This window comes from Phodopus roborovskii, unplaced genomic scaffold (genome assembly GCF_943737965.1).
Source record: "Phodopus roborovskii unplaced genomic scaffold, PHOROB, whole genome shotgun sequence".
NCBI classification, from domain to species: Eukaryota; Metazoa; Chordata; class Mammalia; order Rodentia; family Cricetidae; genus Phodopus; species Phodopus roborovskii.
The window spans coordinates 22,343,759-22,364,695 of NW_026126459.1; the positions used below are offsets into that span (position 1 = coordinate 22,343,759).

Here is a 20,937-nt window from a genome sequence, read left to right on the forward strand (position 1 = left end):
CTGACATGGGGGTTGGTCTCTCCCTGCCCTGACACATAGATGTGACCCATAGCTTTCCTGTCCATGTAAGAGGCAGATGAAGAAGCCCAGCACAACAGATCTGTTCAAGAATGACCCCATGGCCAGTGAGACTCACTCTGAGCCAAATAAAATAGCTACTAAGAGAAACTCCTTATTGTATTTGTCTGGGATCCTTTCTCCTCTCATTTTCTTGGCACTCTTGACTCCAGTGGGCCCTGCTGGGTTTTCTCAAACCTCTCTGTTCCTTCTCAACTTCAAAAAAAAAAAAAAAGGTCTTTGTATGTAGCTCAGGCTAGCCTTCAACTAGCTTGCAATCCTGCTTCAATATCTCAAGTATTGCAATTACAGGTATATGCGACTATGTCCATCCTATTGAGGCTTTTAATGACTCTGTGTGTGAGAGAGAGAGAGAGAGAGAGAGAAAGGCTACACAGAGAAACCCTGTCTTGAGGAACCAACAATAATAAATAAATAAATAAAAGATAGCCTCTGCCTCAACAAGGCTGAAGGTGACCACAGATTCCTGGAAGAAGTTGTCTTCTGATCTCCATACATGCACCATGACATGCAAATGTCTGTATACATACGCACACACACACCACCACCACCACCAATAATAATGACAAGCAAAACAAACAAGAGGCTACATATATAGCTTAGTGGTAGAGTTCTCAGTGGGTTCAATTCTCAATACGGTGAAAGGAAGAAGGAAGGGAGGCGGGGGTGGGGGGGTAGGGGGGAGAAAGAGGAACCTGTAAGTATTTTTATTTATTTATTTGTATTTTTGTAGTTTTGGAGCCTGTCCTGGAACTTGATTGCAGTCCAGGTTGGCCTCAAACTCACAGAAATCCACCTGCCTCTGCCTCCTAAGTGCTGAGATAAAAGGAATGCCCCACCATCACCTGGGGGGCTTAATTTTTAAATTAATTTATTTATGTTTTTACATTTTTAATTTGTGTGTGTGTGTGTGTGTGTGTGCGCGCGCGCGCGCGCGCGCCATGGAACAAGTGTAGAAGCCACAGGACAACTTCTAGGAATCTGTTTTCTCCATGTGGAATACTGGGGGTCATCAGGCTTGATGACAGGTGCCTTTACCCACTGTATTAGATACTTTTCTGTTTGAGGGGACTCTGGCCAGCTCAAGCATGGCTAGCGTGGCTCTTGCAGGCCTTGCCCTTCTCCCCATTTCCTTTGCCTTGCTAAAAACCATTAGATCACTTTCATAGTCACCAAGTCTCTTTTCTTATTTGGCCACTTCTTCCTCCTGGTCAAAGTATTGAAGTCCAGCAATCAAAAGGCCCCTTTGGCTCACCTAATTAATATGCCCAATTAAAATAAAACATCTCAGGCCAGGTGGTGGTGGTGCATGCCTTTAATCCCAGCATTTAGGAAGCAGACATAGATGGATCTCTGAGTTCTAGGCCAGCTTGGCCTACAGAGAGGGTTCCAGGACAGCCAGGGCTTCACAGAGAAACCCTGTCTCAAACAAACAAAACAACAACAACAAAACCAAAAGAAAAAAACAAAACCAAACACTAAACACCTTATCTTAACATGGGGTTTCCCTTTATAAACTGCCATTTTTCTATGCACCATGTTGGTCTCTCCATCCAGAAACAGTCCTTTGTCCTCCATGACAAATATCCTTGACCCTTCTCCCTGATCCTTTTCCCTAGTCCCTCACCCTCTATTTCCTGTCTTTGTCTCTTATCTTTGCCCTCTGTCCCTCTGGGGCAAATAAATCTCGTTTGTGCTGAGAACTTGGTCCTGTGGGTCCTGATCTCTTAGCTGTTGGTTCGATAATGTACCTTGATCACAACAACCTAAGGAAGTGTTTATTCTGGCTGATGGTTCCAGAGGGTTAGATGTCAATCATGGCAGGGAAGGTATGATGACTAGAGCAGAAAACTGAAAGATCTCATCTCAGTCACACAGTGGGGCAAGGCTGTAACTTCTCAAAGCCCACACCCAGTGACACACTTCCTCCAGCAAGGTTACTGTCCTACCCGGTCCTTAATCTCCCCAAACAACACCATCAACTGGAGCTTATGGAAGACATTTCTCTTCCAAACTATCATGCCATCTGAGCTAACTTGCAGGCCCCAGGATGATCTTTAGTTCTAAGACAGCCTTAGCTACAAAATTAGACAAAAGAAAAAAATCTAAGAGGAAGGCTGGCATGGTAGTACCTGCCCTTTAATCAATCCCAGCATTCAGGAGGCAGAAGCAAATTTCTGTGAGTGCCAGGTGTGTTGTATAGTGAGACTCTGTCTCAAAAAGAAACTAACTAAATCAGGGCTTTACCTTCTGTAAATTGAAAAGAGAGAGATTTTTGCCAAGTGTGATGGTGTGTGCTATAGTTCTAGGATTTGGGAAAATCAGTTGGAAATTATCCTTGGCTACATAGTAAGCTCAATAAGAAAGAAAGAGAAAGAAAAGGCTGGGGGTACAACTCAGTTGTTGGAGCACTGTTTGCTTAGGAAGCCTTGGGTTTTGGTCCTCAGCACCAGGTGGAACCGGATGGAGCATAGTGCTTGGGAGGGAGTAGCAGGAAGATCAGAAGTTCCAGGTCATCTTGACTTCTTAGAGATCAATATACATGAGTGCTCACATGGGCTATAAGGCACTCTATGAAAAAAGAAAGAGACAGACAGATGAAAGAAAGGGAGGAAGGAAGGAAGGAAGGAGATGGGGGGAGGGGGCTGGAGAGCTGATTCACAGGTTAAGAGCACTGAGTTCAATTCCTGGCAACCACATGGTGGCTCACAGACATCTGTAATGAGATCTGGTGCTCTTTTCTGGCCTGCAGGCCCACATGCAGGCAGAAAGCTGTATACAAAATAAATAACTAAATCTAAAAAAAAAAAAAAAAAAAAAGTGCGTGTGCGTGTGTTGCTGGAGAGATGTCTCGGTGGTTAAAAAACACTGACTGTTCTTCCAGAGGAACTGGGTCTGTGGACTCCAGGCACATATGTGGTACACAAACATACATGCAGGCAAAACATTCGTTTACACAAAATAAGGTTAAATAAATATAACAAAAATTTAAAAACAAAATAAAAAACATCCTTCTCAAAAAAAAAAAAGGGGGGGGGGGAAGAAAATAAAAAAAAAGAGCTAGGTGTATTGCTCAAAGGCAGAGCAATCTGCTAGGGAGGAGAGTTTTGAGATAGGTCTCACTTTGTAGCCCTGATTGGCCTTCAATACATGTTCCTTCTGCCTTTGACTTCTAAAACCTAGGATATCATTTCTTAATCATTTCTTATAGGCTTTCCCTGTTTGTCTGTGCATTCACTCAATCATTTATTCACTAACTCATTCAGCAAAGATTTAGGACTTTTTTGAGACAGGGTTTCTCCGTAGCTCTGGAGCCTGTCCTGGATCTCACTCTGTAGACCAGGCTGACCTTGAACTCACAGAGATCTGCCTGCTTCTGCCTCCTCAGTGATGGGATTAGAGGTGTGTGCCACCACTCCTGGCTGTTTAGGACTTTATTAGGAACACTCACTGCAAGCCACTGAAAATATGAAGGCAAAGAAACACAAGGAACTATATTAAAGGGTCACAGCACTAGGAAGGCTAAGAACCACTGAAATAGAGGTTCATTTCATCACCTTCTATCAGGAAAGGCAGTTTTATAACCATGTATTCTCGTTGATGAATATATAATTACCGACTGAGCTACATAGTGCTCTGAGTCAATAAACACTCCTCTGAGAAAACATAACTGGAGTTTGCCAGACAGCTTGGAGGGTACAGAGAGCTGATAACCAAGGTATCTTTCACAGACTGAGGTGGCTTATGTGTGGAAGGACTCCAGGAATACCTCTATGAAGAAGTAACGATGGGGGGATGGAGAGATGACTCAATAGTTAAGAGCACTAGTTGCTCTTCCAGAGGACCCTGGTTCAGTTTCCAGCATCACAACTGTCTGTGACTCCATTTCTAGGGTATCTGATGCCAATGCACATAAAATAAAGCTAAATTAACAATGGACATTAATTGGGAGGCCTAAGTAGGCAAAATGAGAGAAAAGGGCCCCAGAGGCGCTAGAGGAAATATGACAGTCCTGAGGGTTAGGTGAGGTCGTGGAATTAGTGTCAACACAAAAACATGGGTCTCAGCAGGGCGTTGGTGGTGCACGACTTTAGTCCCAGCACTTGGGAGGCAGAGGCAAGCAGATCTCTGTGAGTTTGAGGCCAGCCTGGTCTACAGAGCTAGTTCCAGGACAGGTTCCAAAGTAATATAGAGAAACTCTGTCTTAAAAAACCAAAACAAAAACAAGATAACAACAATAAAAAACCATGGGTCTCAAACTCAAAGAGGATAAGAGGTAGCTTATTCTGGCCCTAAAATCTAGTGACTATGACCCAGGAACCTGAATTTAGGTTACCCCAAGTTCCACTATTCCAACGTGGAAGCTCGGTGTTTTTATGACAAAAGAACAAAGTAAGTTATAAATCAAGGCATTGTAATTTTTTAATGCATTTTATTTCACATTTTGAGACAGGGTATTACTACTTAGCCTTGCTAGCCTCAATTTTGCTATGTAGACAAAGCTGGCCTCAAATTCACAGGGACTTGTAGGCCTCTATATCCAGAGTGCTAAGATTAAAGGTGTGCATTACCATGTCCTGCCCGTCAAGGCAGTTTAAAAATACATTGATGGGTACTGGAGAGATGGCTCAGTGGTTAGGAGCACTTCTTGTACTTGCAGAGGACCTGGGTTGATTCACAGAACCTACATGGTGGCTTATAATCATTCATAACTCCAGTTCCAGGGGCTCTGATGCCTTCTTCTGATTTCTGTGTGCATCAGACATGCATGTGGTGCACATACATATATAAAGGAAAAACACAAATGAAATAAATCTTAATAAGTAAAATAAAAAGAATTGGTGGTAACATCAGAAAGGTGTGTTAGCCAAGGAAGGGGATCTCAACTGTAGGCCTCTGATAGCTCTTTGATGGGAGGAAAACTGGGTTTGTTTAATACATTCTACCTGTAGTTGATATGGTAGGTTCTTTGGGGGCCTAAAGATAGCTTTACTAATTGGCTTCTGAACCTTAATAGTCCAGCTGCTTCAGTTACTGAAGTTTTAGTTAGTACTTGTGGACACAGATTCTTTTCAAGAATTCTCCTTCACAAAAGGCAGGGAGCAAGAGGGCAGAGGGGCATGGCACAAAATGTTAGGTTTGAGTGTGTTAATCACTAAGGCACAGCAGTTACCAGATTTGCATTTTGGAAAAATTTTTCCAACTACCATAAGAATGGATTTATGTGCACATAAAGACTGGGCCTCCCCTACAGAAAAGCAGGAATAAATAAATAAATAAATAAATAAAAAATTGTAAGAGCCAGAGGGCATCAATGACTCCAAGGAAACAGTGTCACACATATGAACTCAAGAAACTGAGCTTCATGCACAGGGCCTGCACAGGTTCAAGCCAGCCTGAGTGGAAGGGGACACAGGCTCCAACCCTAACTAAGAAGCCATCTCCAATTGATAGCTGTTTGGGAAGGAAAACTTAGTTTTCTCAAAGGGAGTCTCACTGGCTATGTTAACCACACTTGAGGGTGGGCCCCATGCCACCAGTAGATGGCGAACACAAAACTAAATCAATGATATTTTGTAGATTGTTTTTCATCCCAAATTGCTTTGCTTGGACTTTGTGTGTGTGTGTGTGTGTGTTACTGGTCTTTTGCTTGTATATTATGGTTTCCAATTTTGTGTTCTTATGGTTTTGCTAATGTGTTTCTTGAGCTTTTTCTTTTTTATTCTGGAGTGTTTTGCCTGTTTGTTTTTCTCTCCTTTCTTCCATTTTGGTTTTTTGAGATAGTTTCTCTGTGTAGAATTGACTGTCCTGGTTACCATCCTGTTGTCTGTAGGCCTGGCTATCCTCGAACTCACAGAGATCCACCTGCCTCTGCCTCCCCAGTCCACCACTTCTGGCCTGTTTGTTTTCTAAAGAAAAGGAAAGGGCATGGAGTTGGTGGGTGGAGAGGATCTGAAAAGAGTTGGAGGAAAGGGAACCGTTATCAGAAAATATTGCATAAACATGTATTTTTAATAAAAACATACATATTAAAGTAAACATAGACTGGAGTTGAGCAAAGAGACTATTTGGAAGATAATTGCAATTTCCTACATAAATTTGGTGGTAATGAAATAGCTGGTATATACATATACATGATATATATCCTCTATCCCTCTATATCTATCTGATACATACATACATACATACATATATATATATATATATATATATATATATATGTCTTTTTAATTCAGGGTTTCATTATTTAATCCTGGCTGGCCTGATACCAAGCTGACTTGATGACCTAGGAACTCAGAGATCTGCCTGCCTCTGCACGCCCCACTTTGTCTGGCTAAGCAACCGAACTCTAAAAATGCTTAAATTTGGTAAAGTCCATAGGCGTGAGAAGAAATGGGATGTGGAAGGGGAGATCCGGAAGCAGTTAACAAATAACACCTATGTCCCTGGCTTGTGATCGGCCTCCTTCAAACTTCAAAGGCTGTTCATGCAGGGCGCATGCAATGCTAACACACGGGAAGCTGAAGCAGGAGGCTGAGAGTGTGAGGCCAGTCTGGGACTGAGTGAGATTATAGTGTGTGCGGGTTGGGGTGAGCCATGATCTATTTCCTAATCTCCATCCTGCAGCCTCACACCTGCCTTCCCATGAGTAGCAGCTGAGTTCTCTCTCTAGCCCAAGGAAAGGCAACTGAAGATGAACGGACTCCTCCACATGAGGAGCCTTTTAATTCTGCTCAACAGAGCTCCAGCCACACTGCGTCTATCTCCACACCCCACCAAGTGGAGAGGTCCGAGGGGACACATGGTTTCTTGGCTCCTCGTTCTTGTCGGGCTAAGTTCTGTTACCTTCAGCCCTCTCGCACATTGGGGTGGTTCCTCATCTCCTGAAAGTCGTGTCCACGCTTCCCGGAATAGCCCGGGCCTTGCACTAGTACGCTCACAGTGTGGTCAATGGGATTCTTGATGGCCATCCCTTCCCACAATTCCGCTGTCCTTAATGGGTGCAGGCCCTCGGCTGGCTCCAGATCTCGCGAGAGTGCGATAATGCCCGTTGCAGCCCAGATTCGCCTTCCCGGGCATCAGCACTGCATCCTCCCTGGCTTCCCCCAATCCTGCCACTCGCGCTCGGCTCTCGGATTGGCTGTGAGAGCCGGTCAGTTTTTTTCCCAGCCAGAAAGCAGTTCCACAACTTGTCCTTCTCTGGCCCCGCCCTCGGCGTCTGAGGATTGGATGGCTGGGCGTGATGTCACGAGCCTCGCGTCAGCGGGAACTAGCGAATCACAGGCTTGGCGTATTTTACAAACTGGGGAAGCCGCAGCAGCAGAAACCTAGAAAATCGGCGAAAAAGCTGCGAGGGTAGAGGTGACCCCAGGGGCTCCTGGAGAGGTGAGGCGTGGGATCTGAGAGGGGACGAGTCCTGTCGAGGTTCCTAGGGAGGGACAGCAGTGTGGCGTCCCGGGGCGAGAGAGCAGGCTTGAGGTGTTGGAGGAGTCAGCCAGAAGAGCGGCCTTGCTGCCGGTGCGGGCCTCTAGGCACATGGAAATCAGCCCCTTGCCTTGAGAAGTGATTTGCTTTGGTCCTCAGTCCTGTCTTTCTGCCTTCTTCTCCCGTCTCAATTACAGCCGCCATGACTACCCTCCACACTAGGAAGGATCCTCTCCTCCGAGGTGTGTCTCCCACCCCTAGCAAGATTCCAGTACTCTCTCAAAGATGCCCAGATTTTTCTTCAGTCAAGTCGTGCTCCTTGGACCAGGAGAACCAAGATCCAAGGGTAAGAGGGGCTTGGTGGGTGAAGAAGAGGGTGAGGACAGGGAGGCAGCTCACATCTGCAATGCACCCCAGCGCCCAATCCCAGCTTTTTGTTCCCTTTCTCCTCAGAGACTAGCTCAGAAACCACCGCTCAGTACTCAGCGTCCACTCAGCAACTCAGCAGGCCCCAGGTCGAAAACCCTGCACCACACAGAGAAAACACAGAAATTGGGGATCACTCAGCTGCGGAATCCCTTGGAGGAACTCCAGCCTAGCTGTGGGGGACCAAATGTGGAACTTGTGCCCCCCACCCAGACAGGTACCTGCTAGAGGCCTGGGAATAGCCTACTTGGTTGAGTGAGAATGGGAAAGGCCAAGTAGGATTTGGGGGTTTTGCACACCGTCTGGTTTCTTGCATACTGTAAGAGTTCTAGATCTTGTCCTGAAAGCTCATTGCCCTAAGACACCATCCCTTTACTTTAGCAAAATGTCATCTTTTGCCTGTCATGGTGGTATATGCCTTTAATCCTTTAATCCCAGCACTTTAGGAGGCATAGGCAGGTGAATCTCTGTGAATTCCAGGTCAGCCTGGTCTACAGAGTGAGTTCCAGGCCAGCCAGGGCTACACAGTGAGACTGTGTAGAAGCCTTCTCAACAACCTAGTTTAGTCATTCCCTCAGTATTGTGCTGATTCTTTATAATTCACCCATACTACAGTTTTAACAGCTTCCCTTTCAGTAACAGATATGTTTTTGAAAGGTTATTTTTGTTTTATGTGAGTCAATGTGAACACAATGCCCACGGAGATCATAAGAAGCATTGGATACCCTAGAGCTGAAGTTACAGCCTGCTGTGAACTGATATGTGGGTGTCTCCCAGAAGAGCGGCCCGTACTGTAACCGCTGAGCCGTCTCTACAAAGGAATCATTTTTATGTATATGTGTATGTGAGTGCAGGTGCCTGTAGAAGCCAGAGGCATTGGATTGTCCTGGAGCTAAGAGTCACAGGCCACCTGATGTAGGTGCTGGGAATCTATGCAAGAACAGTGTGTGTGTGCTCTTAATCACCAAGTCATTTCTCCAGCCCCCAGTGATAGCTTCTGTATGATAGAGAATAATGGCTTGCATGAAATTCACCTGGCTCTCCTGCCTTGGTATCCTAAATTCTGGGATTACAGTTGTGCATCACTAAGTCTGGCTTGGATATGTTTCTTTTGCTACCTGTTGTTAGGGTCCCCTGCCCCTCAGCCTCCCCTATTCCTATTCCTTCTAATCCTGTCCTTTCCCTTTCAGAGGCTCCAGGGGCTATAGAGTTTGTTGCTGACCCTGTGGCCCTGGCCACCATCCTGTCAGGTGAGGGGGTGAAGAGCTGTCCCCTGGGGCGCCAGTCCAGTCTGGCTCAGAGAGTACTAGTTCGAGGGAGCAAGGGAGGCACCACCCAGAAGGGCCAGGTAATGAGAAAGACCTGAGGCCAGGATGGGGTGGACTTGGGGAATTCTGAGCTCTTGTTGATATCCTCTATTGGCATCCCAGAGTGCTCGGTCTTCGGCATACCTGGCCCCCAGGACCCCCATCCATCAACTGGATCCTGCCAGGGCTTCCTGCTTCTCAAGACTGGAGGGACCGGGACCCCGAGGCCGCTCTTTGTGCCCACAGAGGATGGAGGCTCTAGTGAGTACCCTTGGGGGGGTTGACACTTAGTTTTTCTAGAAACTTCTTCCTGGAAGATGAAAACGAATTCTGTTGGGAGAGGTGGGTTGGGGTTCGTCTCTAGTTTGGAGCCTGCTTCTCACTCTGCTTCCATGTCTTGGTCTGGATTAGAGTCTGTCTTCAGGGTCTTCTTTTCGTCCCTCCACTCGTCCTAGTTTACAGGAGCTAAGAAGAGAGACGTGTGATAACAGCAGGTAAGGAAGGGTATAGATTCCCTTTCAACCCAGAAGGGGATGTGTAAAAGGTGGGGTCAGGCTTTCATAGCCAGGCCTTAATATGGAGGAACAGAGGGATCGATGTGTGAAATGCTGTTTCTTTTGGCTACGGCATAAACTGACACTAAATGGGTTTTGAGTCGAACTTCTGGCCCTTACCACTACTAGTTATGCAAGTTTGCCTTACCTATCTGAGTTCTGTATTAGCCAAGCAAGCAAGGATAATATTGTACTATTAGAGGCTATTATGAAAATGCAATGAGATGGTGTTTATAAAGCACTTAACAGCTGGGTGATAGTGGTGCTTGCCTTTAATACCAGCACTCGGGAGGCAAAGGCAGGTGGATCTCTTTGAGTTTGAGGCCAGCCTGGTCTACAGAGGAACCCTGTCTCGAAAAATTTTTAAAAATAAATAAATAAATAAAAGATTACAGGCTTGTGTCACTGCACTAATATTGCCTAACTTTGGGGTTGGGGATTTAGCTCAGTGGTAGAGAGCTTGCTTAGCAAGCATGAGGCCCTGGGTTCAGTCCTCAGCTCTGAATTTAAAAAAAAAAAAAAAAAGACAAAAATTAAAGCACTTAGCAAATACCTAGCCCTTGCTTGACACTCAGGGATGCCTATTGTACTTACTACCAGCAGGACTTCAGTAAGCCAGGCTTCCAGATTGCTTCTGAAGACCCCAGTTCATCCTGGTGAGTGTGTCTGGATGAAGGGGGGGTGTCGGGGGAAAACCAGGGTGAGTGAACTGCCTGCACCAGGAACAAGGCAAGAAAAAGGTCAACAGGCCTTGAGCAACAATGGAGTGAGGAAGTAGGGAGGCAGGGAGACTAGGCCAGAAGAAGTTGGAAGTCTAGCTTAGTGGTAGAGTGCTTGCCTAGCAGTCACATCCCAGAAACACACACCCATAGAAGCAGGAGACAAGACCTCCTATATAGGCCAGAGATTGGCCTGGTTAAACTGTGTCTCTGTATCTGCCCTCTTGCTACTAGTTCCTGCAAAACTGAATTTCCACTGTGTTCTGTCTCAATCCCTTATGAACCATGGTCACCTTTAGGCTACTCAGGGCATTTGGATTGGTCAGTGTTTGCCAAGATATTATTGGGCTCTCAGAGAATGCTGAATGGATAGACTTTGATGTTCTAAATACTACAGCAAATGTTCTATCTCCTCCCACCTTCTTTACCTCTCAAAGGAGAACGTGAGTCTGTCCCTCGTTCAGATGAAGGAGGAAGAGCCTTTCTGGGTCTGGCTCAACGAGTGCCATTAAGAGAAACTGGAGAAACAATGCACACCAGGGTGAGATGAGACTCTCCTGGGATGGGGTGTAGTGTTCAGGAGATGCATCGAGGGTCATGGGTAGAATTGGGCAGACCTGGAACTCAGGATGTTATTAGGTCTTGATTTGCTGAAGTTGGGACCAAGCCCTTTTCAGAGCAGATCTGACTCTCTTTATTGGGCATCTGGGTCCTGGGGAGAAAGGTGACAGACTGGCATGTATGCTTGTCACCGTGAAATCAGTGCTAAGACCTAGATACATCCAATGCTTACCAACCAAAAATAATAATTCCTGCTGGGCAGTGGTGGCACCTGACTTGAATTCCAGCACTTGTGAGGAAGAGGCAAATGGATTTCTGTGAGTTCTGAGGCCAGCCAGGTCTACAGAATGAGTTTCAGGACAGGCTCCAAAACTACAAAGAGAAACCCTATCTTGAAAAATAAAACAAGGCTGAGCGTTGGTGGCAGACACCTTTAGACCCTGCACTCGGGAAGCAGAGGCGGGAAGATCTCTGTGAGTTCAAGGCCAGCCTGGTCTACAGGCTCCAAAACAACACAGAGAATCCCTGTCTCAAAAGAAAAGAAGAAAGAAAAGGAAAGAAAAAGAAAAACATGACAAAAAACAGCAAATAAATTTAAGTATTTACTTACTAGCTTTTGAATGCAAACATGGTTCTAGGTTCAGGATGTGCAAATTCTAGAAGAGGAAAGCATTAAAAATAAACACAAATATAAAATATATAGGATGTCAGGAGGTGATATAGTCTGTCTAAAATTAAATACTTAAGGGACTGAGAGGATCTTGGAGGGGAATTGGTGTCATAAATTGGTAGTTTAGAGCCAGAGGCAGAAGTATTGCAAGTTAGAGTCAGCTTGAGCTGCTCCACGGTGAATTTCAGGATAAACCTGAGCTATGCCGTAAGACCCTGTCTTTAAAAATAAAAGATGTAATCCCAGCACTCGAGAGGATCTCTGGGGTTCGAGGCCAGCCTGGTCTATTGAGAGAGTTTTAGGACAGCTTTCAAAGCTATAGAGAAATCCTGTTTTGAAAACCTGTATTTAGGACTGGTAACAGCTCACATTGATCAACTTATAACTGCCTATAATTCCCATTCCATGCGATCTGATGATTTCTGGCTTTCTTGGGTACCAAAACACCCACACATAAATAAAAAAAATTTTTTTTAAATTTTTTAAAGGGGATACTAATCACTCTGTTTTTATAAAATGTGCTTTGGCCAGAACACTGTCCTTGAGAAGATGAAGGTTAAGTGAAGACGAAGGCCATGAGTTGAGGGTGTGAGGCATATAGATAAAAGGAGAAAATGTAGAGCCATTTAACCAAGAGATTAAAAGGCCCTGAGGAGAGGATGCTCCATGTGTTTGTAAGCCAGCCAAGTAGGCCAGTGAGACTGAAGCCTAGAAAAGAGGAAGAGGCTCCAAGATGAGTTTACAGTGACAGCAGGTGAGAATAGGTAAGGACAAGTCAGTGTAAGTCCTTGGCTCTTCCTTGGACTGAAAGGAAAGACCAAGGGAGAAAGTGAACTAGGGAACAGTACTTGATTTCTCTCTTAAAACAACCTTCAAGCACTGCACATGGTAGGACAGATGTATAATCCCAGCAGAAGGATCAGAATTTCCAAGCCAGCCTCTTGGCCACATGAAACCCTATCTAAAAAACAAAACAAAAACAAAAAAACAAAACAAAACTGGTGCTGCTTCTTCTGTGGGGAGAAAAAGACATAGGAAGGTGAATTCAGAAAGACTCTCATGCAATGCCTTCTCCTGTCCTGTAGCCCAACTCATGCCTGGCCATGTAGTGCCATCCTTTGTCAACAACCCATCACCTTTAGACAGGCTCAGGTGTCCCCTCCCCAGGCATCTTAGCTGTGGTTTGTATCAACAACTCTTGAGCTGGCCAGAAGCAGAAGAATCTAGCTACAAGAGCCTGGCTCACTCCCCATGTCTTTCCTCAGACTTCATATTCATCCTTGAAACGCCTCACCATTCGGCCGAAAACCCAATTCACGCCCCTCCGATCATTACCCAGAATTCAGCAAGTAAGGGAGCAGAGGAGGCAACTGGTATGGGCCAAGACTAGGGAGGAAGGGAGAGGGGCAGATACTGTGTGGGGGTGGGGGGGGTTGTAAAGACACAGGAAGGGAGAGGGGCAGGTACTGTGTGGAGACAGGTCAGGGAGGTGATAAGACAGGCAAGAGGAGTGTATGTCTCACCCATGGGTGGTTTGTCCTGTCTGATGCAGACCCAGTGGCTGAGTGGCCTCTCCCCTCATTCCTCCCCTGAAGAGCCTGCCATGCCCTGGGTAAGTGTCAAATGCCTTCCTGTACTGAGGTCTGTGACGCTGTCCTGCTGGCCTGAAGGGCTGGCAGCCTTGTGATTTGAGGTAGGTGTACTGTCTAAAGAATTTGCTTGCCTCTTGCCTCTCCATCTGCTCTTCCTAGCCCATGTTTAGAATGTCTGTCTGTCTCTGCCTTCTGCTAGTCTGAAACTTTGGAGAAATTTCTTGTATGTGTGTATGAACATCTCAACAACCTACGCCTCAAACTTTTGATTCTCCTGCCTCAGCTCCTTGAGAGCTAATGTCAACTCTATTATAGGCCTGTACTAGCATAACTGATTTTATAGAGCCACCAGAGAGCTTTGACCCATTCCTCAAGAGGGTGCGGACAGTCTTCCCACCTTAGTATGGCTTCCTCACCCACCCCTTTCCTTCTATGTGGCAGGAGCAGATTGCTGTAAGGTTGTTTGACCAGGAGAGTTGTGTCACATTGCAGAAGGGTTCTGGGAAACACCCTGTGGCAAGCACTTCCGGCCCTCACCCCAGCAAAACCCCCAACCTTCAGGAGCTGAAGATGCAGGTGGGCCTGTAATGAGACCTTTGATGGCTTCTGCACCATCAGAAGACTGGGAAGGGGAAGCCGGGAGGAAAGGTGTGGGGAGATGACAGTGTAGGGAGACATTGTAGACACAGTGACACACTGGGGCACTCTCTCCCACCACAGCGCATCAGTGTTCTGCAACAGCTCCTGCGACAGGAGGTAGAGGGGCTGGCAGTGGGCAAATGTGCCCCTCCTAATGGAGGCTCTGCTCTAGAGATGACTGAACTTCAGCCCCGGCTGGCCGACATTTCTAAAACTCTGAGTGCTCCAGAACACAATTCTAGAACTTCCCTTCTTGGACTGTCAAAACACTCTGGTGTTACAGAGCCATACCTTGCAGAAGAGTGTGAGGAGCCACAGTCCCATCTTGCAGAAAAGCATGAGGAACCACAGGCCTGTGCTGGGCAGACTAATGTGGTTCAACCCAGCTCTATCACAGAATCACGACCCCCAGTGCCATGCTGGATAGCTGGGCCAGAGCCACCAGACCCTTGCCTTCCCGCACTGCCTGGACCCCTTCTGCCCAGTTCTCAAGGACAGGCTGGATCCCCTGAGGCCTGCCCTAGGATAGAGCTGGGATCATCAGCAGCCTACTCTCTGGAAGCTAGAAATCCGGAGTCTAGCCCACGGCCCTGTTGCAGTCTGGGGACTCCAGCAACCACCAGCTTGACCTTCTCTACACAAAGCTCACTCTGTGCCAGCCCCCCTATCCGCTCACTGCAGTCTTTGAGGTCCCCAGCAGGCCAGTCAGGTAAGGAATTGGCTGGGAAAGGGTGTGGAGAAAAGGTTCTGTGTCTAGGGAGTGGGCCCTGCCTGCAGCGGCCAGTGCTCTGTTTCCTTTCCTCTGGCTCCCGTATAAAGAGCTTCCCCTCCCCTATGCTTCTAACTGACCCTGCTTGTGGTGGGGAGAAGGGGCAGCGCCTGGAGGGATATAACTTCAGAGACCCTCAAGTTCTCCACGACCTTCAGGCCCCAGCAGTCTGGCCCCTCGAACTCTGGCACTGAGGCAGCGCCTCAGAGCGTGTCTCACTGCCATCCACTGCTTCCACGAGGCTCGCCTGGATGACGAGTGTGCCTTCTACACCAGCCGGACCCCGCCTTCTGGGCCTTCCCGGGTCTGCACCAACCCAGTGGCCACATTGCTTGAATGGCAGGATGCCCTGGTGAGCCTTCGGTACACAGCCCGACAGTACTGCCCAACAAACCTACGGTTCAGCGGCAGGGGTGGGGGTGGGGGGCTAGTGTGTTTCCTTTACCGAGAAGTAGGTGAATGTGACAAGGCTTCTCTCTTTCTCCAGCGGTTCATTCCAGTTGGTTCTGTGGTCCCACAGGACTCTCCATCATGACTGCAGCCTCCACAGGTCTTCCTGTGCTTCATTCGTCCCTTCCTTCTTAGCCTTATTTATTGTTCTCTGCCCATTGGACTGGGAGCCAACACCCTTTTATCCTCTAATAAAGTTTCCATAAATATGAGTGTTCCAATAGGGCAACTACTGCTGTTGCTCTCCAGTGGCCCACATGGTGGCAGTGTGCTCCACTGAGAGGGAAAAAAGCACTCAGGACCTTGGGCTTTCTCTGAGGAAACTGTCCTCTTCCTACTCCTGCCCAACCCACCTTCTCAGCAAACTTTGAGTGAGTTAGGGGAAATTGTGGGACCTGTTCTCTGAGATTGGTCCCACTCCAGGGGCTAACAGCTATTTCCTCATCTAGAGTAACTCTTCTACCTCTTAGTTGGGCACCTGTGGCCCTAAGTACTTGAAGGCTAAGGCAGGAGGATCACTTGAATCCAAGAATTGGAGGCCACCCTGGGCAAAAGCTATCACCCATCTCAAAAAGAGAAAAAGAAAAACCACAAAGAGACCAATCACAATGGTAAGAAAGCTGCTAGAATTTTCTTCCTATGCAGGTACACCAACTCCAACTTTTGAATCATCCATACTCCTCTTGCAAGGACAGCACCCCTGAAAGGGAGGCCCCCTTCCCTCCACTCATCCTTCCCACATCAAAGCTGAAACCTGTGGGAGAGGCAGGTCTGGCCAGGCTTAACTGCACAGATCTATCTCCTAGTTGAGGTTGACAAGCAGGATGGAAGTCCTTTCAGGGCATCAGGCAGAGGGCCAGCCACTCTCCCACTCTGCACCAAGGTAGGCAGTCACACACAATCCCCAGCCTCACTTTATTGGAAGAAGTTAACAGTATCTGTAGCTTGAGGAGTGGAATGGAGATTGTACAAAATGGGCTTTAAATACTAGGAAGGAAATCATTGGTTCCTCCAGTTCACAGGAAGGCTGTCTTAGCTAGAGCCTAGAAAATGGAGATGCAGGAGGGGAAGGAAAAGTAAGTGTCTACTGAGGTCTGCTATTTAAGCTGTGCCAATCTCCTCACCCAGACGGCCTCTTGTGTCATTCCTTTTCCTACCAAGCTGCCAGGGCATACCTTTCCCCCTGTGAGTTCTTTAGTGAAACTGTTGCAGTTCCAGGCAGAAGGGAAGGCCATGACCTCCTTCCCTCTGTGACCTGATTTCATTGATGCACAAGTGAGGTGGTCCCTCCCTAAGCTACTCTCTTCATCCCATCTTCCCACCTCTCAACTCCCCCAGCCACTTAAAACCTTTGAGTCCCAAGAATCTGCAGATTTAGGTAGCCTGGGGAGCTGGGGAGAGTAGGCAGGCTCTCACAGGATGGACTTGGGTAGAGCTAGTTGGAGATGGATGTGAATTGGAGCAAGGGGGCAAAGGGACAGGCGAATGCGAGTGTGTGGGAAGGTGTTGGGCTCAGTCCGGGTAGATGATGAAGCCTGAGAAGGTGCTGTACTTGTTGGTGTTGCCGCCATGCACCTTCCCACCGTCCAGCTTGATGAAAACCTCGTCACCCACATCTAGGTGTAGAATGACGCTGTTGCTGGCATAATCATAGTTCTGATCCGCATCCTGAGCAATGGCACTGGCCCGGACCTAGTGAAAGAAGACAGGAAAGACAGACCCACATCCTATGCTTCGGACCTAGTGAGAAAGGACCAAAGAAACAGACCCACGTCCTATGCCTTGTGCAGAGCTGAATTGACTGAGGGAGTTGAGTCCCCTTTGGGTCCAACCACCCTTTGAAATGAATTGCATACTAGATATTTACATTACAATTCATAACAGTAGCAAAATTACAGTAACAACAAAATAATGTTATGGTTGGGAGGTCACCACAATATAAAGAGCTATATTAAAGGGTCACAGGATCAGGAAGGTTTAGAACCACAAAGCTAGGAGACTGCAGAGCTTTTCAGGCATGACTTCGGCACATGTGTACCTTCTCTGGGCCTCTATTAGAGCATCAAGGGGTAATAATAATGAAACCTACCCCATGAGGTGGTTAGGATTAAATGAGTAATTACTCCTGGAGTAAGTTCAGAATTATATATTCTGTATATGTTACATAGAGTTGTTACTCTCATGCTTAAAAAAAAAAAAAAAAAAAAAAAAAAGCATTCAGGATACTTCTAGAAGTCCATGCTGGATTGGAATTCCTAAACTAGCTTCTCTGTGGGGCTGGGGAATATATGTGTCTTCATCTGTGCTACACCTGTATTATACTGGTAGGAAAGTAAATTGTTTCTCTCTGGCCTCCTGGGCCCAAATTTCCCTGTGGAGTGTTCACCTGGTCCCCCACTATGTGGAGGGCTGCCTTTGGTTGGGATCTCTGGTCTGGTGCAGTCATACTGCCAGCCCCTTCCCCCAGTTTCCATCCCACCGGGACTGGTTATTAAATCATTAATTATTCATCATTATTCTAATCATTATTTACCATTCCCAGGGCTGCAGTGTCGGCTCTGTGGAATACAGAGTAGAAACTGCACCACCCTGCCTCCTCCAAAACCAACACAGTCCAACCTCCTCCCAGATTCCTAGTACATACCACATCTACCTACCCAGTACCACAAGAAGAAAGACACCAAGCTTTACCTACACATTGGCATCCCATGGTCACAGATACACTTGGATCATGTGGGCACTCACTGTCAACCCCATGAAGATGCAAATAGCCTAGCGTAGCAACTCCTTCCTCAGGCTCTGGAGGAAGGACTTGCTAGGAACAGACCCCAAAGATGAAGGAGAAGGTTAGCTAGGGGTGATGAAACTTTGGGATCCAGGAGCTTTTTATCTATATAGCAGGGCTCAAGGCTTAAGGAGCACCAAGGCCTTACCCCCTCTGTGAAACATTCAGAGGTCACTGTTCAGCCCAAACCTTCTTTCTGCATAGTATAGGAAGCTCCCTCCACCCCAGCCTATGGCATCTTGCTAGTTCAAATGTGTGAGTCTTTCAGAGAGCTAGTCCCTCAAAACTACGTGGCAATGATTTTGACTACCCACTGGGGTAACACACAGTGGAATCTGAGAGGTTCCCAGGGAAGGTGTATGGCCTGTAGCCCAGGCCTCCTCTCTTCTTGTCCATTGCCTCCTAGCTTTTCCAAACCCAAATCCAATTGGTTCACCCTACCACCTATGTGGCCCCTGAGCCAGCAGACCATTTTCCACATCTGCCTTCAGAGTCAGTGGTAGCTGAGAGAAAGACTTGGTCTAGGTTTGGCTTCAGGTCCTGGGGATGAACAAATAATGGGACAGCTACCTAGCAAATAGGAAAAAATCGTGTTTTCTTCATTTTTTCACCTTTTCTTTGAAAACGCAAGCTGAATGACTCCACTTGAGGAAAGACACCCACTACCCAAAACAAGATTCTATTCTAATTCCTTGAAACAATGTTCCCTAATAGCTTGTTCCATGCCAGGGCTGGGAAACCCATTGACAGAGAAAACTGGCCCAGTAAGGATGGCAGGCAGCTCAAGATGGGGGAGAAGAGGCTGGGGGGGGGGGGATAGGGAGAGCGCCAAAGACATAGGATGTGACAGGCTATGGTGGGAGGTTGGAGAGTGAGGTTGAGGCTGCAGAGACAAGCTTTGACTCCTGAGTTCTAGCCCTTATGTCACTCTAAGGCTCCGTGAGACTTTGGACAGGTGACTTTGTTTTCCAGGCCCCCATTCCTTCTCTTTGGTGGCCTGACATTCTTGGATACCCTAATAGTATTTCAGGGGAGTAGCTGGGTTGTGACTGAGTACAGGGAATTTCAGGAAGTCACTAGTGAGATCTGGGGTTAAGTAGAGGGGCAACCTCACCTGTCCGTTTTTCATCAAATCGGCCCACATGCTGGTGCCGTCGCCGCCGCGCATGAGCACATGGTAAGCGAAGAAGTAGACACCTGGCATGGGACAGGTGAACTTGCCACTGGCTGCCTCATAAGCGTTGCCCACGTTGGTCACCACGTCGTCAAAGCGCAACACTTCATAACCCTCATGAGGCCGCCGAAGACCCGCGTAGAAAGCAATTCGGGGTACATAGCCTGCAGGGGGCGCAGCCCCTCCAGGGCCTGGCCCGGGAGGACCCGGGGGACCGGGCCTGCCTGGCTCTCCAGGGGGCCCTCTGGGACCTGGGGGCCCTGGGGGTCCCCGCAGGCCTGCCTTCCCTCGCCGACCTACCTCTCCCTTGGCACCAGGAGGGAAGGGAGGCACAGAGACGGGAGCACCGTCGGGGCCTTGGCCTCGGGGTGCTTGGGGGTCACACACCATGCGACATCGACCCAGCATCTCGTAATGTGTTGGTCCGCGAGAGCTGTGCACCAGTAGCGGGATGGCTACCAGCAGCAGCAGCACCATGGCCACCCCGACGGCCGCGCCCGCCACCCGCTTACGGCGGCTCAGCCGTGACGCGGCCAGGGCCAGCAAATCCTCTTCACTTTTGGGCGCAATGGCGGCGGAGGCTCTGGGCTCTCCGCGGGCTCGGACCCCGGTCCGGATCTCCCGACGGCTGTGCCCGACCACCTTGCCCCGGCGGATTCCTCCTGTCACAGCGAAGCTGTTCCCTAAATCGCTGGTCAGGGTGGAGGTCTCCCCCGTGGGCTGGGCCAAGGACAGCCCTGTAGGGTAGTTCAGAACTACTCTCGGGCGCAGATATCACGATCCAGGGCGCCTGAGATTCACAGCTTCTTTGACGGCTGGTTTCCCAAAGGTCTAGGATGCTTGCTCTCCAGACAGTTGCTTTCTTGCGGATGGCGGTGTCTGGGTCCCGGGCGCCCCTCGCTGATTTCTCCCAGCTAGACCGGGGACCTCTCCCAGTTCTCCCGACGTCCCAGGCTGTGAGCTGTGGAGGGTGGGGGACTCTCCCTGGACGCGACCTCGTTGCTTTTGCACTTCAGCTCTTGGGAAGCACTGCCTGCCTCCTTCAATAGCCGTGGCCTCAGCCTTCGTCAGATCCCTAGCCAGGCGTCCCTCTCCCGCAAGCGCTCTCCCTCTCTGCGTCCCTAACCTTCCTCCCGGGCAGCAGTGCGGGTGGTGTGAGTCGCTGCGCGGTAGGAGCCACTATAAGCGGCCGCAGGCGGAGCGACCCCTGGCGCCCAGAGCGAGAAACGCGGGGGCGGGGCAGGCCGTGCCACCTCCCCCACCTCCCCGGGCCTCCAGATTCCTTGGCTGCTCTTACAGCAATTCTCTGTACCCACCGTATCCTCACTTTCCGCCCTGTACCTGGAGTTTGGCATTCTCAGACCTTAGAGGAAGATGAACAGTGATGGGGTAAACAGGGATCTGGCTACAACACACATCTAAGACCTCACAGGGGGACTGCGGAGCTAAACAAGGCGTGGGAGGTGGGGTGGGGGACGACTAACATAGCAAACAGAAAACAGAAATAAAATTCGATTCGTCACCACACTTCCCTCGGTGCCCCCAACCAAATACCGAATATGGCAAAGGGTTCAACCGGTACTTGTTGACCAGGCAACTCTCCTGCCGCCCTGACTCTGGCCTAGAGGGTGGGGTGGGGGGCGCATAGGAGCAGCAGGAGGAGGAGGAGGAAGAGACACAGACACACACACACAGAGGGGGGGGGACTAGAGAATGAGCAGGAAACGGACATCTGAGAATTCAGAGACAGAAACAGAGATGGAGAGACAAAGGTTCTAAAAGAGACTG

At 48.3% G+C, this 20,937-nt stretch overlaps 2 protein-coding genes across 2 annotated transcripts; one reads left to right on the forward strand and one right to left on the reverse strand.

The window, feature by feature from the left end:
- The first annotated feature begins 7,053 nt into the window (after nucleotides 1-7,053).
- On the forward strand, nucleotides 7,054-15,381 carry Troap (trophinin associated protein). The gene is given in 15 exon segments (XM_051189851.1): nucleotides 7,054-7,441; nucleotides 7,444-7,464; nucleotides 7,701-7,849; nucleotides 7,957-8,146; nucleotides 9,120-9,277; nucleotides 9,360-9,497; nucleotides 9,648-9,730; nucleotides 10,394-10,446; nucleotides 10,947-11,050; nucleotides 13,006-13,089; nucleotides 13,293-13,352; nucleotides 13,774-13,908; nucleotides 14,053-14,680; nucleotides 14,899-15,092; nucleotides 15,228-15,381. Coding segments are annotated over 15 exon segments (2,364 nt in total). The 5' UTR covers nucleotides 7,054-7,122; the 3' UTR covers nucleotides 15,276-15,381.
- Nucleotides 15,382-16,497: 1,116 nt separating this feature from the next.
- C1ql4 (complement C1q like 4) lies at nucleotides 16,498-19,856 on the reverse strand. The gene is made up of 2 exons (XM_051189850.1): nucleotides 19,090-19,856; nucleotides 16,498-16,882 (listed from the first exon to the last, which is right to left on the reverse strand). Exons 1-2 carry the CDS (start codon nucleotides 19,624-19,626, stop codon nucleotides 16,703-16,705), a joined length of 717 nt encoding a protein of 238 aa, XP_051045807.1. The 5' UTR covers nucleotides 19,627-19,856; the 3' UTR covers nucleotides 16,498-16,702.
- Nucleotides 19,857-20,937: the final 1,081 nt, after the last annotated feature.